Source organism: Echinops telfairi, unplaced genomic scaffold (genome assembly GCF_000313985.2).
Source record: "Echinops telfairi isolate 266 unplaced genomic scaffold, ASM31398v2 ScPeMD7_7420;HRSCAF=8458, whole genome shotgun sequence".
NCBI classification, from domain to species: Eukaryota; Metazoa; Chordata; class Mammalia; order Afrosoricida; family Tenrecidae; genus Echinops; species Echinops telfairi.
This window is the reverse complement of record NW_022111320.1, coordinates 20,501,106-20,523,776: the sequence shown is the minus strand read 5'-3', so window position 1 is coordinate 20,523,776 and position 22,671 is coordinate 20,501,106. Positions and strand designations below refer to the sequence as shown.

The 22,671-nt window shown below is 36.3% G+C and overlaps 1 protein-coding gene across 6 annotated transcripts in view; it reads left to right on the top strand.

The window, feature by feature from the left end:
• Positions 1–22,671, top strand: part of GOLGA4 (golgin A4) — a 136,023-nt gene that overhangs the window by 58,562 nt on the left and 54,790 nt on the right. For 5 of the 6 annotated variants that reach the window (XM_045297510.1, XM_045297509.1, XM_045297508.1 and 2 more), the window contains 6 exons: positions 1,998–2,096; positions 2,448–2,580; positions 3,997–4,187; positions 4,794–4,877; positions 7,011–7,158; positions 19,041–19,219. In XM_045297510.1, the coding sequence (XP_045153445.1) occupies positions 1,998–2,096; positions 2,448–2,580; positions 3,997–4,187; positions 4,794–4,877; positions 7,011–7,158; positions 19,041–19,219 (834 nt within the window). The remainder of the gene's footprint in view (positions 1–1,997; positions 2,097–2,447; positions 2,581–3,996; positions 4,188–4,793; positions 4,878–7,010; positions 7,159–19,040; positions 19,220–22,671) is intronic. The other variant, XM_045297507.1, reaches the window with a different exon arrangement.

Sequence of the window (22,671 nt, the reverse complement as noted above, 5' to 3'; positions counted from 1 at the left end):
GAGAGAGAGAGAGAGAGAGAGAGAGAGAGAGAGAGAGAGTTCAGGTGTCTTTAGTGGGGGATGCAGTACAGAATGGGCCTAGACATCAGGGCAGCGTGTGTGTGTGTGTGTGTGTGTGTGTGAGTCTAGATGTCTTTAGTGGAGGATACAGTACAGAATGTGCCTAAACATCATGGGCAGCGGTGTGTGTATGTATGTGTGTGTGTGTGTGTGTGTTTGTGTCCATGGTCTTTAGTGGGGGACACAGTACAGAATGGGCCTAGACATCATGGGCAGCGTGTCTGTGTGTCCAGGTGTCTTTAGTGGAGGATGCAGTACAGAATGGGCCTAGACATCATGGGCAGCGTGTGTGTGTGTGTCTGTCCAGGGTCTTTAGTGGGGGATGCAGTACAGAATGGGTCTAGACATCATGGGCAGCGTGTGTGTATGTGTGTGTGTGAGTCCAGGGTCTTTAGTGGGGGACGCAGTACAGAATGGGTCTAGACATCATGGGCAGCCGTGTGTGTGTGTGTGTGTGTGTGTGTGTGTGTGTGTGTGTGTGTGTGTGTCTGTCTGTCTGTCTAGGTGTCTTTCGTGGGGGATGCAGTACAGAATGGGCCTAGACATCATGGGCAGCATGGGTGTGGAGGAGAGGACAGCTAGAGCTAGACCTTCAGGCATTTGAGAAGACATTTGAAGCCATATAAGAAGAGGGAGTTGCTGTAAATCCTTGAAAATATTGTTGATGAAACTTGTTCTAGCAAGTGTGTGGGAGACTGACTGAAGGAGAGAAATAATTGAGGTAAGAAATCTCTCTAGAAGGCTGTTGAACGAAATTAGTCCTCTAAAACTATCGGTCTAGGGTGTGATTTTGGTTGTGGGAAGAGGACTTAACCATTGAAGAGAAAATGATAAAAGGATTTAATTACATTCAGGGTTCAACAAAGATGAGTAAAATGGGAATTTGAGTATTTTGAAGTGTGGCAATTCGAAAGGTTGGAATCTTGGGAAAACTGGAATTTTAATGGGATATCTAGTGAACTGTGGTTATTAATCTTTAGTATTCTGAAAAAGGTAGGAATCTCTGTGGCATAGTGGTTACATGCTGGGCTGTACTTTGCAAGGTCAGCAATTGAAAACCACCAGCAGCTCTGGGGCTTTGTACTCCCATGAAGAGTTACGGGACACTCACAGAGATAGTTACACTACTTTGTCCTATGGTCTTGTTGTGAGTCAGCATCTACTTGATGGCAGTGAGGCTTTTGACAGATTCTGAAGTGCATGTAGTTAGAAGCAGAGAGGGCAAAGGACTGAACTTGTAGGGATGGATTCCAGTAGAATCAGTGAAGGGGGGCAGTAAGGAACTGTAAGCGAGAAATAGATATCCAAGATCCCTGAAGCCCTGGAATTCAGGTGCCTCAGGAATTAACCCTATCACCAAAAATTCCATCACCATTGAGTCAATTCTGGAGTTTAAGTGACCCTGTAGACGAAGTAGGTATAGACTAGCAGAGGTGCTTAGTCTAACAGAGAAGTGAAGCTCATTGGTTTTACTTAGGAGAACTCATTAATGACATAAAGAAAGTCTTCAGGTAATTTCAGGAACTTGAAATTTTATTGTTCGGAGATCACCTAGCTCAGCTTGTTCATTTTACAGATGAGGAAGCTTGTGATTTCAGCTATTACTGTCTGTTTATAACAACTGAGAATATAAAATAGTGATAAGTCTCAAGTTGGATAAAGTTTTTGTCTTACATGTGATTAATTTTTTATTTTCTCCACATTATTATCAGCTCAACAGAAACCGGAGCTTCAAAAATAATACCTTTCTTGAGTCTTCATATTCCTTAAAGAACAAAATTATCTCTTTAAAAAAAATATTTTAGGTACTATTTATTTCCTAATTATAGCTCTTAAAAGTGTATCTTAAGATAAATGCATATCTGGTATTGATCCTGTTCTTAAACTTTGAAAATTTTAAGTTTCTGTGTGTTTTTTTTATTTAATTTTTGTTTTAGGAGCTTCAAATGGACCAACAAGCAAAGAAACATCTCCAAGAGGAGTTTGATGCATCGTTAGAGGAGAAAGATCAGTATATCAGTGTTCTTCAGACTCAGGTAAAGGAATTTTTGGATAAAAAAATTAGAAGAATTTTGATGTTATTTAATAGGTTCAAAATCATAGCCAAATATGACCTATTTTTATAGCTGTCTTTTCTCAGTTAACTTTAAGTATATAACTTTTGATTTATTGTGTCTTTTGGCAGTTATATAATAGATAAAAGCAACTATAAAAACCAGTTCCTTAGGGAATAAACTTCATTCCCACCCCAGTCCCCCTCCCTCCCCCTCTCCCCCATAGCAAAAATGACCTAATTTACGCTGTTACCTTTGTTTAAGGAAAGCACCACTGTCCCAGTGCCACAGTTTATCATGATTTTTTTCTGACGAACAGTACATCTTCTCTAGGTTTCTCTGCTAAAACATCGATTGCAAAATGGCCCATTGAATGCTGAGTTACCTAAACCACTGCCCCAGATGGAGTCGCAGCCCGATGGACTCACCAAAGAAGAGAATGCTGAGCATAATGTGGAGCCAGTAGGTAAGTGTCATCTTGTCAGCAGTAACGTAGGAAGCCAGAGAGGCGAGGGCTTGTGCTGATGGACTTTGGCTGGTAGAAAAATACTGTGCCCTTGAGCATAACTTTTCCAGAAAAATGTTGTTTTTCAGTTCTTTGTTGTTATTCAGGATAAAGTAACTAAGTAACTGGTTTTTGTTTTTTCCCCTCACTAAATCTAGAACATATTGATTCTATATTATTATCTGCTCACATATCTACAAATACAAATGTTAATTAAAATAATCTCTTCTAAGTAACTGTTTTAAGACTGCTTTACAGTCTGTAAGTAATACCACATTTTCATTGTAGTTGAAATTCATTTGCTGTGTCCAAGATGATTGAAAATGCTATTTTTAATAATTTGGCTATTTTAGTTGGTAAGTAATATGACATACGCATTTCTACATTTAAAGGATCCTGTACAACAGCAGTTTTCAACCTGGGGGTTGCGACCCCTTTGGGGTCAAACAACCATTTCACAGGGGTCGCCAGATTCATAACAGTAGTAAAATTACAGTTATGAAGTAGGAACGAAAATAATTTTATGGTTGGGGGGGTCACCACAACATGAGGAACTGTATGAAAGGGTCGCGGCATTAGGAAGGTTGAGAACCACTGCTATACAAGGAGGCTTCAAAAAGTTCATTGTTTTTAATTCCAATTTTCCCACAAGCTTTTTAAAACCCCCTTATATTTACGCTAATATTTGTCCATTAATTAGAAAAGAAAGAATGTTTAAATTTTGTTAAAAGTCAACTGTAGTGGTCCGCCTGTCCCTCGAGGTTTTGAGGTACAAATTCAGTAAAATTCTCATCAGCCCCCTCCCTCCAATCTCTTTTTCTAAGATTTGTAGTGAATATATAGCCCAGCCAGAGTCAGAGTAATGAGCTTGGCAGCTAGCTAGCTACCTAAGCAGCTGTTCTATAAAGGATCCTGAAAGTCCCTTGGGGAATGAAAGCATTACTCTTAAATGATGTAAAGAGAAAAGGAAAGTTATCAGTACTTCTCTCCTGAAAGGATTGGTGTGGTTGAAAGGAACACTTCCTTACTTCATTTGGTGTAAGACCCTTAGGGGTGCATTTGAATGACAAAGGTTGGATATCACATTCTCTTTTAGGGATTTGAATTCAGTAGGCTAGTGTTAGCCAGCTCCTGAGTGTTGTTTGCATTTGGGGATGGCAGTGAACCTCTGAAGAGGTGAGCTCACAACTCTGCTTCTTCAGATAGTAAAATAAATGGTGAGAAAGCAGAGGTCTGGAAGGGTGCCCTCTTCTCTCGCTGTGCTGGGGGAGTGGTGGAAAGTGCTGCCATACCATAGCCTCCTGTGTACTACCGGCTGTTCTCAGGGAGGCCTCCTTTCCTTTCCAACTGCCTCCACTTATGCTGCTTTGTTGTTAGTAGGGGGAGATGGAGCTTCTTCTAAAACACTGGAAACACTTCAGCAAAGAGTTAAGCGTCAAGAGAATCTCCTTCAGCGTTGTAAGGAAACAATCCAGTCACATAAGGAAAAGTGTACACTGTTAACCAATGAAAAAGAAGCACTGCAAGAACAACTAGAGGAAAGGCTTCAGGAACTAGAAAAGATGAAGGTAAACCTGTGAATGAGTTTTTTCTAACTTGTTAAGCCCCGCAGATGTAGAGACACAGGGGCTCAGCATTGCCCCTGGCCGACACCCCCACCCCCCCACCATTCCTTCATAGATGATTGAGCACATGCCCTCATTTGGGCTGCAGAGTGCTCTGGGCATCTTTTCTATTCTTTTTTTAAACAGGTTTAGTGACACTTAATTCATGTATCTTACAATTCACTGTTTTGAGTATATTAAGTTGTACAATCATCATCGCAGTCAACTTGAGACCATTTTCTTCATTTTTGTACTCATTGTTATAAGCGCCTCATTTACCCCCAACCTCCCCTGCCATAACCGTAAGAAACTTCTAGTTAATTTCTCTGTGCTGGATTTCATTAAAAAAAATCATACAGACTCCCCTTCTCCCCCATCAATGAGCTTCTTTTCTTCAGAACATTTACCATACTTTTGAAACTTTCTGTGTATTTTTCTCTTATAATAGACTAAGAACTATCTTTTCTCCATAATAGACTAAAGACTATCTAAATTAGACAAAATGTTTAGAGTTCTCATAAGAGCAGAAGTATTGCTAGAGATGGAAATGAATTTTTAAAATCTTTTTAGGAGCTTCATATGGCTGAGAAGACTAAACTTATCACTCAGTTGCGTGATGCAAAGAACTTAATTGAACAGCTTGAACAAGATAAGGTAAAAAAAGCAAAAAAGATTTATGATACTACAAATTGTCAGGGGGCCTAAAATTTTACTTTTGAAGACAGTTGGAAGCATTTAAGCTTCTGCTTCCCAAAATTACTGCAGCTGCTTCCATGAAAAATCTTTATGATTAATTTCTAGATTTACATAACTGTTAACATTAGTTTTGTATCATGTGAGGCTGGTTTTCTGACTTTAAAATCCTGGTTAGATTTATAGATTAAAATAACTTCTACAAAGAATTCATATGTATAGTGCATTTTTACTTTTCAGAGAAAAGTCAAGGCATGTTGAATGCAAACGGTAATTGTTCTTTCAAATATAATAGAAACACAACAGCGCTCAAATAACTTGTCTAAAAAGTAAAGAAATGATCATGTGTTTATTAGCATAAACAGAAGTCTCTGTCAATGAAATTTCAGCTCTTTAGAGATTGGAAATTGGAAGATTGAGCAAAGGATGAGTTTTACCCTTGACAATTTAGAGTTGGGGCAGCAGCTTTAGCTATGGCAGCAAAGACAACTGAAAAATTCACCAGCGAACAGTTTCAAATCCCTGTCTTTCAGCCCCCAGTTCTCAGCAGCTGCCAGGTGGTTCCAGTCCCTCCACCATTTCCTATAATGTACTGCTTTTTACTGTGGTGCTCCAAGTGGCCTTGCAGTTAGGAGTGTGTCAGAGTTATCTTCTTATTAAAATGAACTATTGGCAATTTTAAAATTCTCTCTCTATATATATATTTATTTATACTTGTTTGTTTGTTACTCTATAAAATTTTTAAAAGCCCATTTGAAATGTTTTCTTATAGAAAACTTTAAATATCTACAAAAATAGAAGAAGTTGGTACAATGAATTATTGTGAGCTTATCACTCCGCTTCAATAGTTAGCATCTTATAGCCTATCTTGTTCCATTAATATATCCTCAGACCCATTATTTTCTTCTCAAACCAGGATTGTTTTAGAATAAATCCAAGAAATTGAATAATTTCTCCTTAAGTATTTCAATAGACTTAAAAATGAAACAAAACATAACCACATTATCATGCCATAGCTAAAATTGAACAAGAGTTCTATAACATGTTCTAGTATCTAGTCAGTTTCAGATCTTCCCTATTGTCTTTCTCTCGTCCCTCTCTCTCACTTTTTTCCTTTGTCTGAATCAGGATCCAAAAAAAGCTTTTTCATTGTAATTAGGCTCTTCTTTTAATCTGTAGGTTCAACTGTCTTTTCTTTCTCTTTTTTCCCCCTTATAATTTGTTTGTTGGAGAGATTGAAGGCCCATGGGCTTGTTTTAAAATGCTAACAATGTCCTGTTTTCCTGGATGTTATTTAGCAATTTTAGCTATCTGGAAGAGTCAGACATTAAAGCAAGGGTCCACAAATGCTGGACATAAGATAAAATCCTTCTTAAATTCACAAAATAAGCTTCTTAAAGGCATTAAATAGTTGTCATAAAGCCTAAATACCTTTTTAAGAGACTGGTAGAATCATTGATTTTTTTTCATTAGTCCCAAAATGACTGATTTAATGTATAAAATATAGTCTCCCTCACCCACCGGTACTCTTTATTTCTAGTTCAAATCATCCGGAGAGAGCTAAGGACATTATCAACTAGCAGATTGGAGTAGGGAGATTTCATTGGCCTTATTAGTAAGGCAGTAGTGCTGACTAGAGACTGTCACCGAGAAGAGAGGAGCCAGGTGGAACAGTACCACAGCCTTGGTACATCCCAAGCCCCTGAGGCTATCCCCATGTCACTGTGCTGATGAATTTGTTTATGTTGGCCTTGAGCCAAGTATAAAATATTACATTTCATTCTTTATAAACGGTTTAGTAAGGTAAGGAATATTATAGTACATTTATTACAGAATTACAAAATGAACCTTTTAACCAAAACATGTTATAAACTATTACCCTTTAATTTTATAAAATCTATGCTACTATGCCAAAAAAAACCAGAGCTACTATAGAATGAAGAGCAGAGCACAGTTTGTGAAATATTGAAATCATTCTTAATACTGTATTTAGTAAGCAGTATGTGTTTTCTGCCTTTTAAAATAAGTTGGCCATGTGATGTCAGTGATACAGTTTGTCATGCAAACCCTGATGGAGCCTGCACTTTTGCTCAGGGAACGGTGATAGCAGAGACAAAACGGCAGATGCATGAAACCCTGGAGATGAAAGAAGAAGAAATTGCTCAACTTCGAACTCGTATCAAACAGATGACTACCCAGGGAGAGGAATTAAGGGAACAGAAAGAAAAGTCTGAGAGAGCTGGTAAGAATTCAGGAGTTACTGTTTTATGTTGAAGTGCAAAAGACATTTTAAATGCTTGAGCAGTTTTTAAAAAATTATTTTAATTTTATAAAATTAAAACCCCTTATAAGACCCTTTATAAAACACTGAACTACTCTTTAGAGGAGCCATGCATAGTATGGTAAACTATGGCCTTTGGACCAAAGTTTGTTTATATGTAACCTTCAATCTAAGAATGACTTTTGCTCTGTTTTAAATAGTTGAAGAAAAAAGAAAAGAAGAAGATGTGACAGATTGTATGTGACCTGCAAAGCCTAAAATATTCTACCTGGCTCTTTACAGAAAAAACTTTGCTGACTGTGTATTTATAATTTAAAAATTCTCCAATTAAGTGACAGCATGCTAACTCATTTAGCAAGTGCTACTTTGTAGATGCTGTTCAGCAAACAGAAAGTATAAGATAAAAGGGAACACACTAGTCAGTGTTAAATTGACCAGCGTTATGTTTTGACACAGTAAGGGGTAAGTTATAAATTATAGGTCTTATAAATTATAGTAAAGGCACTACTGTGTTATGCTAGGAAGGGGAAAATATCAGAAAGAGGAAAGAGCATGATGCCTCCATGCCATTAAGGATGTGAATCTTGAGGAAGGCCTCAAACAAGGAATGTAGAATACATTTTAGCAGAGAGATAGAGCAGCACACCTTTTAGAATTTACGAAACCATTAGTAGGTACAGACAGACACCAGAGTGAGTGTATGAAGCAACCCAAAATCTTCCTTGTTGAAGTGGCAAATGAAGTAGGATCACAAAGGAACTAACCATTCCTCTAACGTGGTTAGCTGAGTTCAGAGTTTAATAGACAAGAAACCAGGAAAGCATGATGTGATGGAATCTATTGTTTTGAAAAGAAAGAAATGAAATGGGAAGTTGAACTTGGAAGCAAAGACAGCAACCCAAGTTTGAGGTGCTGAGAGCTTTAACAACTTTGACAAGGATGGGATCCTGGAAGGAACCGAAGGATAGAAACTCCAGAATTTGGTATCTGATCAACTTGGAGAAGTCAGTATCTAATGTGATCTCAAGGTTTTATGCTTTAGAGACTGAATGAATGATGTTCTTGTCAATAATTATAAAGTTGGAATAGGAACTCTAAGTGGAAAGTTGAGTGTTGGAATGTGAGGGGTGATGAGTTTGCTTACATACTTGAGCTGATTGTGAACTTTGGGAATAAGAAATTGGAGACTCTCTCAGAAATTATTCATTAGACCCAAAGCCTACGGGTTCATTCATAAGAGAAGCTGCTTTCTCCCAATATTACTTTCTCATTGATTACTAGTAATGATAGTAGCAGTAGTGGCAGCACCTACTAAGCCAAATATGTGAAATTCTTACTGAATACTTTGAACTGACTCGACAGCAACAGGCTTCCGATTGCAACCCCCATCATCGCTGTCAAGTATATTCCACCTATCCAACACTTAAATAGCATTTGCTTTATGCAAGGCACTATAAAAGTGGTTTAGTTGTACTTACTTGTTTACTTACAGTTCATTATCAACATTTTGTGAGATAAGTACTATGTATGATTATCCCTATTGTATAAGCGAGAAATCCTAAAAACATAGAAGTTAAGTAACTTGCTTACTTGTACGCACAGAAAAAGGGAACACATGAATTCAGGCATCTTGATTTTATAGTCTGATCTCTTAACTATAGGAATCTTCAATTTGACAGAGAGAACTACATGCAGAGTGGAGGGGGGAGGTGGGGGGAAGAAGTTACCTAAGATGTCCTAGGAATTACAGATAGCTAGGCTAATTTTTTTTAAATCACTGTTTTAAGACGTTGGAGAGGTAGAGGATGAAGATTTTGAAAAAGTCTTTGACTATGGTGAGATGTGATTTCAGGAATGCTGTTTCAGAAATGATTTTATAAACCAGATCGTAAGATGTTAGGATGATAATAGGTCTGGTACTTGTAAGTATCTCCCTGTTTCCTTGCAGTTGTTATTTATATTGATAAAATGGTTGGGGAGCTTAGTTAATTTGTTTTCAGCAAACCTAAGAAGATTTCCCCTCAGAGAGAGTTGATCACATCTTTCAGAATATAGTATTCCAAGACTTAGTTGGCACAGTTTGAGAGCGGGAGACACTGTTGAACCGGGGTTTCGGGAAAGAGACCGGATGGATGGTATCAGCCTCGCAGATCAAGTCTTTCCATTTGGAGGCCTGCTTTTGTTGACTGATGTTGGGGGGGATTAAGTTTCCTTTTCAAATTGGAGTATACCTTGTGAGGAATTAGAAACCCATGAGTAAATGCCATGTTAAAAGAGTATATGATTAAAAATTAGATAAAATAAACAGTTAATTCACATGCACGGTAAAATCTTTCCAGATAACGAATTCAGTCAAATCTTAGTAGGTCAGCTTTCGTTTCCTTTCTTCTCCAAAATAAAGAAGTTACGTATTTGGTCTTTAACTGTGATTGACCTAATACTATATTTCATACATATTTAATAGCCTACGCATTCAAAATCATTTCTATTAATACTCTTAAAATATTCTTACAAACCAATAAATGTTACAAGAAAAATAATACTTATTATTTAATAACTACTTTTTTTTGAAAGTCACTGGACCATATGGTTATGAGTGCTTTCATAGATACTTTAAAAAATTTTACCTGTTGTGAGCGGAGAAAAGAGAAGAAGCTGATACCAAGGGCCCAAGTAGAAAGAAAATGTTTTGGAAATGTTGATGGCAACATATGTACAGATGTGCTTAATTGATTGCTATAAGATTGTAAGAGCACCCCAATAAAATGATTAATAATAAAAAAGAAAACAAAAAAATAAAATTAATTAATTAAAAATATATACCTGTAGTCATAATTATAAGAGAGATGATAGAAATTGCAACAGACTAGTTGCACAGTGAAGATAGTGCATTTTAAGCCTAAACTGGAAAATAGTTTTGTACATGGCTTCATTTACCAAATGGTGTTGCATCTAAGCAGAGCTGTTTCAATACAAAATGGTAACTAAACAGCTGTTATACATATAACCAAGTAAGAAAAAATCCAAGAGTAGTACTACAAATAAGTAAAGGTCAATGTCAGGAAAGTAGGATTTCCATTAATACTCTCCGAACAACATCTAGCTTTAAGAGGATTCAATTGCTTTGTTAAATATTTGTCTTTTTAGAAAAATTAGATTTAAAATTCCCAGGTTAGAAACGTAAGGATACGTAAGGAAACAAAATGATGGTTGAAGAGGAAACATTAACACCCTTAAAGCTTGCAGTCAATAGGAGTTATAAAAGTAAATGTATCGACATAAAACAATTATCAAAGGTTATGCACTCTCCTGAGGAATTTTCAACTGTAAAAACTTTAGCTCCAATGTTGTTAGTATTTCTTGACATGTGGATATTAGCAGACAAATAGCTTCTTCCTTTGGCTTGCTTATTCTGGACCACAGAAGTGGCTCCAGTACATTCCTCACTGCAACCCTTGGAAAATAATATATTGCACTGTTCCTCATAGCTTCTCTAGATGAGCTGATACCTACCATATGTTGAAGGACAAAGGACATCTGAATATTTCTAGTTTAGAAAGCATAATTTTATAATAAAATACAGAATGAGACTGAACATGGATGCATGCTTGCTCAGAATACTGTATCAACCCATGGCACTTGAATACTTTTCTGTCTAGTGTGTATACATATTAGGCATTTTTTTAAAGTGAGATACTATAACATTTTTGATTTTGTTAACATTATTTTAGTGGATAAAGAAGATCAAAAAGTAAATGTTTGTTACAAAAACTTCACTGTAACTATTCATAGTATTCCTTTCTAGGTATTTACTTATAAATATGCACAAATTGTCATATTTTCCAGTAACCAGATTTTAGAGCAGTCTGGTGATTTCAGTTTTAAGCAGAATGCTCTGTTTCATGGGCTAGGTACTATGTAACTACCTGTCTAGGAACAGACATCCTTCTAGTAACAGACACCCTCATCCTCAATGCAGCACTAATGAGAATATTAATGCTATGGAATTTTTCCACAAGTGTCTTTAAAGAAAAGAGGGAAAGAAAAAGTGCCCTCAAAATTGGAAAGCAGAGAAAATGAAAACATGTCACATAGTTTCAGTACATTCTTACTAGTTTTTTTCCAATCATCAGTTTTACATTATGGTAATCATGTTGTACGTGCAATTTGGTATGCTGCCCGCCCCCCCATGTAGCATTATGTTAGTATTCTTACATGTTGTTAAAGCACTAACATTTTAACGGCTGTGTCAAAGTGCATGCACATCATTTACTTAACCATTTCCCTGTTGGTCAACATCGAAATTATTTTTTATTTTTGCTATAACGAATACTTTGACAACTCTGTGAAATAGCTTTTTTCATATCTTTGATTGTCGTCTCAAAATAAATTCTTACCCATGGTCTCTTTTTTTGTTAGTGACTTTTAAGTTATTTAAATATAGCCAATGCAAACAACAAAAAATAAGAACCCATATCTCCCCTGCCCTACTAGAATGCCCCTGGCTCTACTTACGCAAAATGAATAAATACATTATTCTGTTTGAATTAGGCACATTTCTGGAGTGCACTAATTCTTATAAACCCCGTCTTTGCTGATACTATCTGGTTTGTATGAGTGGCTGCATTTAAAAACTTGGATTAACTTATAACATTCTTTGTTTTTTTATGGCCATGTTGTGTTTGTGCAGGAAATACATTTTTTATTCCTTTGTAACGTATAGGTCTGATATATCAAGGACTTTCAGTGGGACATACTTATCTGAGGTTTAAAGGAGCCCTCAAGAGAATTTATGTATTTAAATAATGTATAAAGTTTATGCATATTTCTATAAAACAAGACCAAATCACTTATGTATTTTAGCGCTTTGTTAGTTGTTGATAGTTTATGTATAACGGAGTTTTTCTGTAGTCTTAAGTCTCATAAAACATCTTATTTTTGTGCATCCACACATGCCAATAAGTGAATCACGGTGCCTTTCCCAAGCCTTGTACGAACAGGACTGGGGTAAGGGCTGTTTCTTCTTATCACAAGTACCTAGGCTGTGCTTTACCAAGAAAATTTCATGTTTCTCAGGCAGTTTAAAATAAGAGTGAAAAAACAATTTAAGAATGCTGTGCTAGATAAACTGTCTGGTGGACAAATTCATTACTTTAAATGGAATGAAATTTTTACTGAATGTAGGAATTGATGTAATAGTCACATTTATAGCTAGTTGTTTTGTTGGGTTTTTCTATGTTGTTATGGATTTATTTCTGTCCACAGCAATGTCACTGTGATTGGAAAACATCAGCAAGTAGAGGAGCACATTTCTTAACTATAGGATCATACTTAATTAAATTCACTTAGATTTCACCTAATGTTTTTTAAGATCAACTTGATAGTCTCAAGATATTTGATAGCTTTCATGGTTAATGTAAGTAACGACATTTTTGACATAACTGTAAATGTTTTAAATGTTAAAGCTTAGTATATCTAGAAGGTGATTCTTGTTATCTACTTTGGAAAATAGTTTTAAAATGGAATTTCCATTGCAAACATAATTGCTAAATTTTTGAAGGCCCAAATTTATACATAAGCATTGCACTACCTGGTATATGCCACTGGGTGGTGGTGGTATATTGTTTTTCTTTTTTTTTTTTTAAATCATTTTATTGGGGGCTTGTACAACTCTTATCACAATCCATACATCCATCCATTGTGTCAAACACATTTGTACATTTGTTTCCATCATCATTTTCAAAACATTTTCTTTGTACTTGAGCCGTTTGTTTTTCTATATCTAAGCACAAACTGAAAGAAAAAAAAAAATCGTACTCCCTAAAGTCACTCTTACTCATTGCACCTTTATTTGGGAATCCAAGGCTATAAATCATCCAGGACTAAATAGCGTCAACTTTTTTCAGCAGAGCTGCTGGTAGGCTTGAACCAGTGATCTTTTGGTTAGCAGCTCGATGCTTACTTGACATTGCCACCAAGACACCACAGTGGTCTCCAGAGTTTTTGATTGCAGGGAACTCTTTACTCTCTTAAAATGTATTGAAATGCCAAAGAATTCTCGCTTGTGTGCATTATATGTATTAATAATTTATAGTATTAAAAATTAAAACAAGCTTTAAACTTTTTGTTTGATTCATTTGAAATAGCAGTCACAAGTCCCTTACATGCTAGTATAAATAACATTTTAATGTGAAATACCTACATTTTCCAAAACAAACAAAATACTGAAGAGCATCATTGTTTTACATTTTTACCTATCTCACTGGTTGATGTAATGAGATAGGTAAAGCTAAATGTTCATGCCTGCTTCTGCATTCAATCTGTTGTGATGTTATTTTGTTTGGAACACGTGAAGACAATCTCACCTCGTGCAGATAGGTATTTGTCCTGGAGAAGACCTGGCAGACACCCTGAAAGGGTCTCTAGATCCCCAGGATCTTTGGACTGCACTTTGAGAACTTCTGCTTTAGACGTTTTATTCACAGAAAAGGTGTTTTGATTGAATGGGAATTCTTTTGTTGCTTTTTCTGTGATTTGAATTTCTTTAATTTTGTAGCACTACCTATGTTTTTAGCAGTTTTTAATCCATGGGATGAAAACATAAATTCATTCTCGATACCATTGACTGGACATTAGCAGCCTTTCCCCGCTTCGGCATCTTTTTTATTCCTAGTGGCCCTAGAGGTGGGTCTTCTTAGTGTAACAGTGGTAAACGTTATCTAGGTCAGCTCAACGAGACTGGGCTACTAGTCAGAGCCTCCTTTGTTAGTTGGATTGGTAAGGATGCTGAGAATGAGGAGGGGGAAAGTAATGGGGTGGCAAAAGCAAATTCCATATTCTTCCTAGATTTTCCTAAGCCTTGGTTCTTGACTCTGCCTCCCTTTACAACTTCAACTGCCTTTTTGTGAGGATTTCTTTATGCCACCCAATGTCTGGCATATGATGATAAACATCCAATAAATATTTGAGGATGACTGTTTGGTTTGACTTTTAAGCTATAGAACACCACCCTTTCTGATCTAACTCTTGGAGTGACTATTTGTCCGTTTTATGATGTAAGTGAGTCTGAATGAAAAGTGAGGGGTAACAAAGGCCTGCCTGGGGTGATTTACTTAACTGACAGAGAACCAGTCTTAAGATTCATAGTTTGTTCTTAGATATATTTTCAAGGTTTTGTGATGTTATCTATCTTATTTCTCTTTTAAGTAAAAATTGCCTGAGATACATTGAATTTTGCTTTGGAAGAACACATGTGTTCTTGCAATATGCGGTAGCAGTTCGTAGTTCATGCTTAGGCTTCCTGTTATGTGTTTTGTCCGTGGTTTTCTGCATAATCTTGCATGTTGGCTGAAGTCTTCTCAGCTGTGGCTGATGCACGCTCATTGCCCTCCACAGATCCTCAGTTGGTCATTGAGAGATTAATTATGCAGACATTCAGAACATCTTTAATATTTACACTGAAGTTCTAGCATAGATGTACTTTGCAAAGAGTGAGGAATTCACATTTAGAATATTACAGGCTTTGGATACCACTTTACGGTGCTTGGCGATTTCAAAACCAGAGGTAAGTTTATTTCTGCTTAGCAACTAAACTCAGTATGCTTCCTAAACATTCAAATGGGGCTCACTTTTGGAGGCAGACTTCCTGTAAGAAAATGACTTTGTATAGAATATAGAATCCAAAATGAGTTGGAAATTGGTTGCTATATGTGGATATACGAGGGGGGGTACCCCTAAAACCCCAGAATTCACTCTCCCCCAACAAAAGCTACGTATTTATTTATTTTTTTACAAAACAACCTTCTTACCTTCAAAGTACTCTCCACTACACTTAATACATTTGTCAATCTGTGATTCCATTCTTGGAAACATTTTTCAAACTCATCTATTTGGATGGCTGACAGCACTTCCCTCATTTTTTCTTTACCTTTTCTGTGTCGTCAACTTATTGTCCTTTCATGTCCCTCTTCATTTACGGGAACAAAAAGAAGTTGCATGGAGTGAGGTCAGGTGAGTAAGGTCTGTGGGACAAAAGAGGCATGCTGTTTTTTACCAAAAATTGGTGCACTGAGATGTCTGCGTGAGCAGGTACATTATTGTGGTGGCAAAACCAGTCCCCCATCTGCCATAAAGCAGTCCCATTTTTTGGTCACACACTATTATGCAATCTTTTTTAAACCTATAAATAGAAAGCTTGATTACAGTCTGACCTGGTGGAACGAACTCCAAATGTACCACTAGTCGACATTTTCGTCTGTTCGGGAAGTTGACAGGCATCCAGAATGAGGTTTATAGTCAATCAACATTTCACCTTTTTGAAATGAGAAAAGCACCCCTACATCTGAGTTTTTCCCACAGTGCTGTCCTTGTAAGCTGTGTTCAACATCACAACAGTTTCTGCGGCATTTTTCCCGAGCAGTAAACAAAATTTCACAGCTGTACTCTTTTCCCTTAAGTCAGCCATCACAAAAAAATGAGGTTTGAGTGAAACTGCTTTTATGAAAAAATTCACTGTGACCAGAAAGAACCTTCCCAGGTGACACCACTGGGTGTACTAACTCAGAGCATGTTGCTTGATGCTCATCTCATGGGAAAAAGGTGAATGAACTACATTTGTTTTTTGGGAGTACTCCTCGTAAACAATTTGTTTCACTGCTCTTTGTTTTAACTTTTTGTTACTTGAAATTTCCTTAAAGCAAGGTAGAGATGGGAAGCAATAATGAGTTTTTGTATGTCTTTTGGAAGTATAATGTATACTACATTTTGTTGAGAGTTAGAGGCCATCAGTAATTTAGGAATTCTGGTTCAGTAAGATGTTATTATTATTGATCAGATAATTTTGAACCACTTCAACATTCTTAGTTTTAAATAGTATTGCATGGTGTTAGTTGTTCCTTAAATCTGATTTTATAGGTCTACCCTCAGGTCTATATATTTATATTGACTTTACCATATGAGAGAAAATTTTGATTTCTTGGTTAATTGAATTTGAATGAAGATATTGAATTAAAAGAACACAACTTGAAGCTGTAAGGTTCTCTGACATGATGACAAAAATGGAGAAAAATTAAACTCAGATGAAAAGAATTATGGAATCAGAGTTATCCTACCTCAGTCCTATGTGTTGGAAACAGGTGAATTAGGAAAATGTTTTATATACTCTAGAGTAATGAGAGAATATTTAAAATTTTGCTGACTGTGGTTAAAAACTATGCACTGAAAATTATATCTAAATGGAAATACTGGAATATGGATTTTTTTTACAGTTTGAGAAAGTGGGAGCATTACATGCATTTTTATGCTGTGCCAGACTCTGCAATTTTAAACAATAAAAACAAGGGAAATGCACTTGGTATTGAAGATATCTAGTTTTGTTTATTCTATTTAATTGACAAAAGCTTTAAATTTAACTCTACTTTGTTGGAAAAGTGTCAAAAAATTGTCTAAGGCTCTTCATAGCCTGATTTAGATATTTCTGGGAATGCTTTTAGAAGTGCTAAAGCATATTCTACAGGCTGAGTCATAACAGCAATGAACATGCTCAAATGACACCCAGACATTCAAAATACAAGTAATTTCTTTTTCTTTCAGTTTTTTCTTTCCCAGATTCAAATGGTCAGCACAAACTAAGTTGTGAGCATTCTGTTGTATGAACTCTTCCATTCGATTAGACACTTTACTTGACTAATTATATTTTTTAAGTGAGGAAACTAAATTATTGTTACTAGCTGGAGTTAGTGTTTTCTATATACTGGACACTAGAATTTAGAGTAAAATATTATCAGAGTAAAACAAAATGTTTAATTTCCCAGAATATATTTTATTTTCCAACGTACTTATATTTCAGGATTATGTTCTTAGTGTTTGTAGGATAATACCAATGATGCTTAAAGTAAAATCTCTAAAAATAATTTCAGCTAAGTAATACATTCCTTTGAAATTTAGACTATCATTTGGTCAGAAAAAATGAGTAATACATTTTGGATTTATAAGGCTTGTTAAATATATAAAAATATATATGATTTCCAGATTTTTTTTCAATGTTGGAGCAATGTTGTATATCCTACTCATTAGTAGAATTCAGCCTTTCTCATGCTTTTTTAATGTACCTAATGAAATCTGCCGTTAAGAAAATGCTGTAGAACAGATGTTTATAATTCTTGTGCATACACCACTGTTAGTGCAGCCAAGTTGTGGTTAATAAAAGGCCTTTTTTCTAAGATGCTATAGATTGGAGTTCCCACATTTCGTATACTACTGGGACTGAAAATTCTATCCACACCTCAGCTTTGTATGTCATTCAATTTTCCTTGGACATAACATTTCATGATAGGATAAAAAACCCACACTGAACTTGGTGCTTCATTTTTATCTATATGGTAAAGGAAAGTCTGGGGTTTCTATTCTGTAAGTGATTAAAGGAAATGGTCTAGCTCGACAATAGTAGTAGGATTTTTACCCTATATCATCACGCCTGTGTGCATGCATGCGTGCTGTGCTGGTATGCACATATGACTATGCACATGTACACACATATACATACATACATACTCACACACATATACTGGTACCCACTCACCCAGCTGCTATCTGATTGTGTTTGGTGCTCTGTCAGTTAGTCGGCCTCCTTAAAGACCTTGTTACTGTCGCCTAGAGGATTCTTATTGCAGTGCCTAAACTCTTAACTTTTCTCACCCAAAAAACTCCCTGTTGTATCAGGCAAAAGTTTCTCTGTAGCCAACTGAAAACTATCCTAGTTTGCAATAGTAGATTTCATTTTAAGATACACTGCTTGACCAGTCCATTTTTTCAAAAATCCATTCTTGTATGATTAAGTTTTAAAAACAAGATTTACTAAATAATAAAATTGGTGTTGTTAAAAACACCTTAATGAAGAAACAGTAAACCAAAATTCATGGTCGTCCAGTCAATTCTGACTCAGAAACAAACAGAAGGAAACTCCTCAGACTCATTGCCATAGCGTTGGTTCTGCTCCTGGAGACCGCATGTAGATTCCCAAGGCTCACGGCTCTAGAGCAGTGGTTCTCAACCTTCCACATGCCGCGACCCTTTCATACCGTTCCTCATCTTGTGGTGACCCCCAACCATAACATTATTTTTGTTGCTACTTCATAACTGTAATTTTGCTACTCGTATGAATCGGGTAACCCCTGTGAAAGGATTGTTCGACCCCCCAAAGGGGTCTTGACCCACAGGTTGAGAACCACTCCTATGGGAACATATAGCCTCATCTTTCGCTCACAGAGTGGCTATTGTGTTTGACACTTGCAGTTAGCAATCCAGTCCCTAACCTATAGTACCAGCCAGACTCCTAGAATATATAATAGTGCTACCTACCATATATACTCGAGTATAACTCAAGTTTTCCAGCGCAGTTTTTGTGGTAAAATTAGGAGCCTTGGCTGATATTTGGATCGGCTTATACTTGAGTATATATGGTAATGATTAAAAATGGATGTTTCAAGGACTGTATAGCTAAATAAATGGATAAGTAACTATACTGTACAGAGAGACATTTTTTTCTTTGAATTTAATATTAATAAGGACAGTGGCAACGAATTTGATGTCCTCCACCAACTTCCGAGTTTAGGTTCATGTCCAGACCCCAGTGCTCAACCACAAATTGGTTTTAATGAGCTTGAACTTTTCTTGTGAATTTATTTAGCAACTTAGAAATCTCTCTGACTCAAACCATGGAGTTTTTGTGCCCCCCTCCCCCACTAGTCCTGCTACTGCTTCTTTTAGTTCCCATACCCTGAATGTAAAATTCTTGGTCCAGAGATTGTATTTCTTGCAATCCCTGTCTTCTGTTTTCATTATAGCTTTTGAGGAACTTGAAAAAGCTTTGAGTGCAGCCCAAAAAACAGAAGAAGCACGGAAAAAAATGAAAGCAGAAATGGACGAACAAATTAAAGCTATTGAGAAGACAAGCGAGGAGGAGCGCGTCAGTCTGCAACAGGAATTAAGTCGGGTGAAGCAGGAGGTTGTGGACATAATGAGAGTAAGAGAAAGTCTGGACTGAAGTGAACTATAGCACTGTTTAAACTTATTTTTTATGTTTTCCTAGTAGTTATTGGCTATAGAAAAAAAATTAAAATAATTATTTGAGACCATGATGCTCAGGAAGTAAGAAAAAACAACTTTGGTTATGGAAATGAATTTAATGGATAATTTATTGGGCTATTAAAGCATTGCCTTTTATCTAGTGGGTCTCATTGAGATGTGCCTTCATTGTGTTACAGCTTCTGTTCTATGTCCTTAAAGGTGGGCTGCCTCGCTGTATCCACAGATACTCTCTGCAGAACCTGACCACGTAGGCACCTGCTTAATGTGTGCCTGAGGAGGTGCGGGAGGAAGTGAAGGAAGGGCTAGGCTGGCCCTTTCTAATTGTTTTAAAAGCTCATTATTACTTAGTACTGGTGTCACTTTAAAAAATACAAATAGACCTCAATTTCAAAATTAGCTTTTTGGAAAAGTTTTTTTTTTAATTATTAATTCTGTACATTTTCATGCTTTAAGAAATGTGAACCTCTCATTATCAGGACCCTTCCCTGTCCCCATCTCTTCCCTACCCATGTTTTTCTGCTTTGGATTTTGTCTTTATTTCTTCTTGTCATTTTGCCTTTGCTGACACTAAGCCCATTTTATCCTGTTCCTTCACTGATGCCTCACTGGATTTCCATCGCTAACTTGGTTCAAAGTCAATTCTAGATTTAGACAGTTAAAGATTTAGGTTTCAGAGTTGCAGTTTTTTTTAATTGAACTTTAAACATAGTAGAAATTGATGTTGTTTTTTTTAACCAGTTATTGGATTTATAAGACCTTAACTATAGTTGTTTGACTAAATATATATTTTAAAAGTTAGTTATATGATATAATAAAGAGATCACCATGGATTCCTAACAACTTAATAAATTATTTATTAAAAATCAGAAGGAAAAATATTTTTGTACTGTGCCATTGCTTTTTTTGACCATTGTTATTGTACTGTTATAATGACTCTAGTTTAAATTTTTTATTTTAACGATTTTATTGACATTTAAGTCATATCATGCAATTCAGTAATTTAAACATAATAAAAAGAGTTATGCAGTCATCACCATAGTGAATTCAGAAGATTCTCATCTTTCTTGTACTCATTATTATCAGCTCCTCATTTCCCACCAACTACCCTAGACATAACCCCCCAAAACTCTTAATCTAGGCAGTTTTTAAAAAGTAAAACAAAATTTTGGTTAACATTAGTCACTGCACAAGAAAACTTGAAAAACTGTGAGATCTTAGAGTTCATCAATAAAAGAAACAAATTTGACAACAAATCTAAAGTTACATTACCAATAGCATAGTAAAACCTAAAGAAATTGTGTAAAAACAATAATTTTAAAAATTATGCTAGAGATTGATTTTTTTAAAAGTTTTATTGGCACATACTTCACATATCATACAATTTAATCATTCAATCATGTTGAGATTTGTGTAATCATCACAATTTCAGAGCATTTTCTAATTGTACTCGTTATTTTTTTGTCTCCTCATTTCCCCAATCCTCCCTGCCATATCCTATCCAGTTACTGTCTCTGTAGATCTACCTACCCGGATTTCATATACGGAAATATCATACACCACCATACAAAGAAAATAAACAGAAAACCCCACAATAATTACTATACAAAACATAGAAAAACCTCTATCTAAGAAGAAAACATTAAAAATGGAAACAACTTTTAAATGAGTCAAAATAGAGATCAAATGATAAGAGTAATACATTTTAACCTAACTACATCTGCTATAATAGACTTTACAATGCTTTTTCGGTATGATAGCAAGGCTATTCATATCCCTCGAGTGTGGTCAGAGCAGATTCAATGACGACTTGTTGGGACCCTGGCAAATGGATTTTTGTCTTCTACTGTCATCCATAACCTTTGGCAAACTGGGTGTTCACAATTTAAGCTCTGATACTATTTCTTCCTTTGTTTGGCTTTTATTATTTGTAATCCTCGGATCACACAGGCTGGTGTACATCTTCATGTGAACTTAGTAAACACCGTACATAGATGGCTGCTGTGTTTTGAGACAAACCTTTAGGACCCCAGATGCTATTGTAGTACCAGAATGAGATCATTTAACCTACCTGCAAGATTAATTAATAACCCTTTATTGGCCTGTGGTCAAGAGGCAGCTAATGCTCAATTCACTCTTGACTCTGAATGGTTAAAAACAAGTGTTTTATACTGTGGAATAAACAGGGTACAACGGCAGGTGGCATCATGCTGTAAGAAAAAATGAAAACTTATAAAAATAAAATGGGGGCTTACAAGCAACATCAGCAATTTCCAGAGTAAATGTTCATGAGTCAGCAGTTACAGAGAGAGAGAGTAAAGGCAAAGTGGCCATATGTGGGCCACTACAGAATGGCTACTCTCAGGGGAACTCATTCATTATGGTTATACCAGTGTGAATAGTGGTGGGTTACTACACTATTATTTCTGATAGCTGATACCATCTAATTTCTCCACCACACTTTACTTTAGCACCCATATCTTCTGGCCGGGCCATGTCATAAGAACATATTGTTCTTAGATTGGGGTTAGAATTAAGTATGAGCCCCAAATGCGTTTGTATATTTATGGTTTATATATGACCTATATACTACTCTAGTTTTATAATAGGTTTTACTATCTGTAGCTGATTTCTAACAAGTCTGTTCTGAGTCATGTCCACACCATCAGTGTCAGAGTAGAACTTTGCTCCATAGAGCTTTTAAGAGCTGGTTGGCAGTTGAGTGTCCTAACTATATACGTGACTCCCTACTATCTGTAACACCACTGCTCACTGCCGTTGAGTCCATTTTGACTCAAATGAACCCTAGAAGACAGAACAGAACTACTCCTTAGGGTTTCTGAAGCTGTCTTTTTAAAAATATATACTATTATTGATATATCTTACTCCAATATATATCTACCTTTCCCTTACAGTTCTGTTGTTCAATCCCATTAGGTGGGGTTATACAATCATCAATGCTATCAACTCCCTCCCCCCCATCACTTTCCATACCCTCTTGACTATCATGTACTGAGCAATCTTAAATATACGAATGAACATATGCAAGTCTAAAATGATTAATGAGTTATATCACATAAAGACCTTAATAGTAAGGGGAGGAAATCTTAAAGAACTAGAGGATAGTTATGTGGTTCATCGGTGCCATACTGCACCCTGGATTTATCTTCCGTTCCCTGTGGCACTTCTGAGAGGGGCTCTCCAGTTGTCTTGTTGGAGTTAGAGTCTCCACATCTACTCCCCTTGACATTGATTTGGTTCCGTGTTTTTTGAACTTCTGACCTCTTCCTGTTGACACCTCATGATCACACAAGCTGGTGTGCTTCTTCCATGTGGGCTTTGTTGCGAAGGTGTAAGTCTTTACAGGAGTAGACAGTCTTGTCTTTCTCC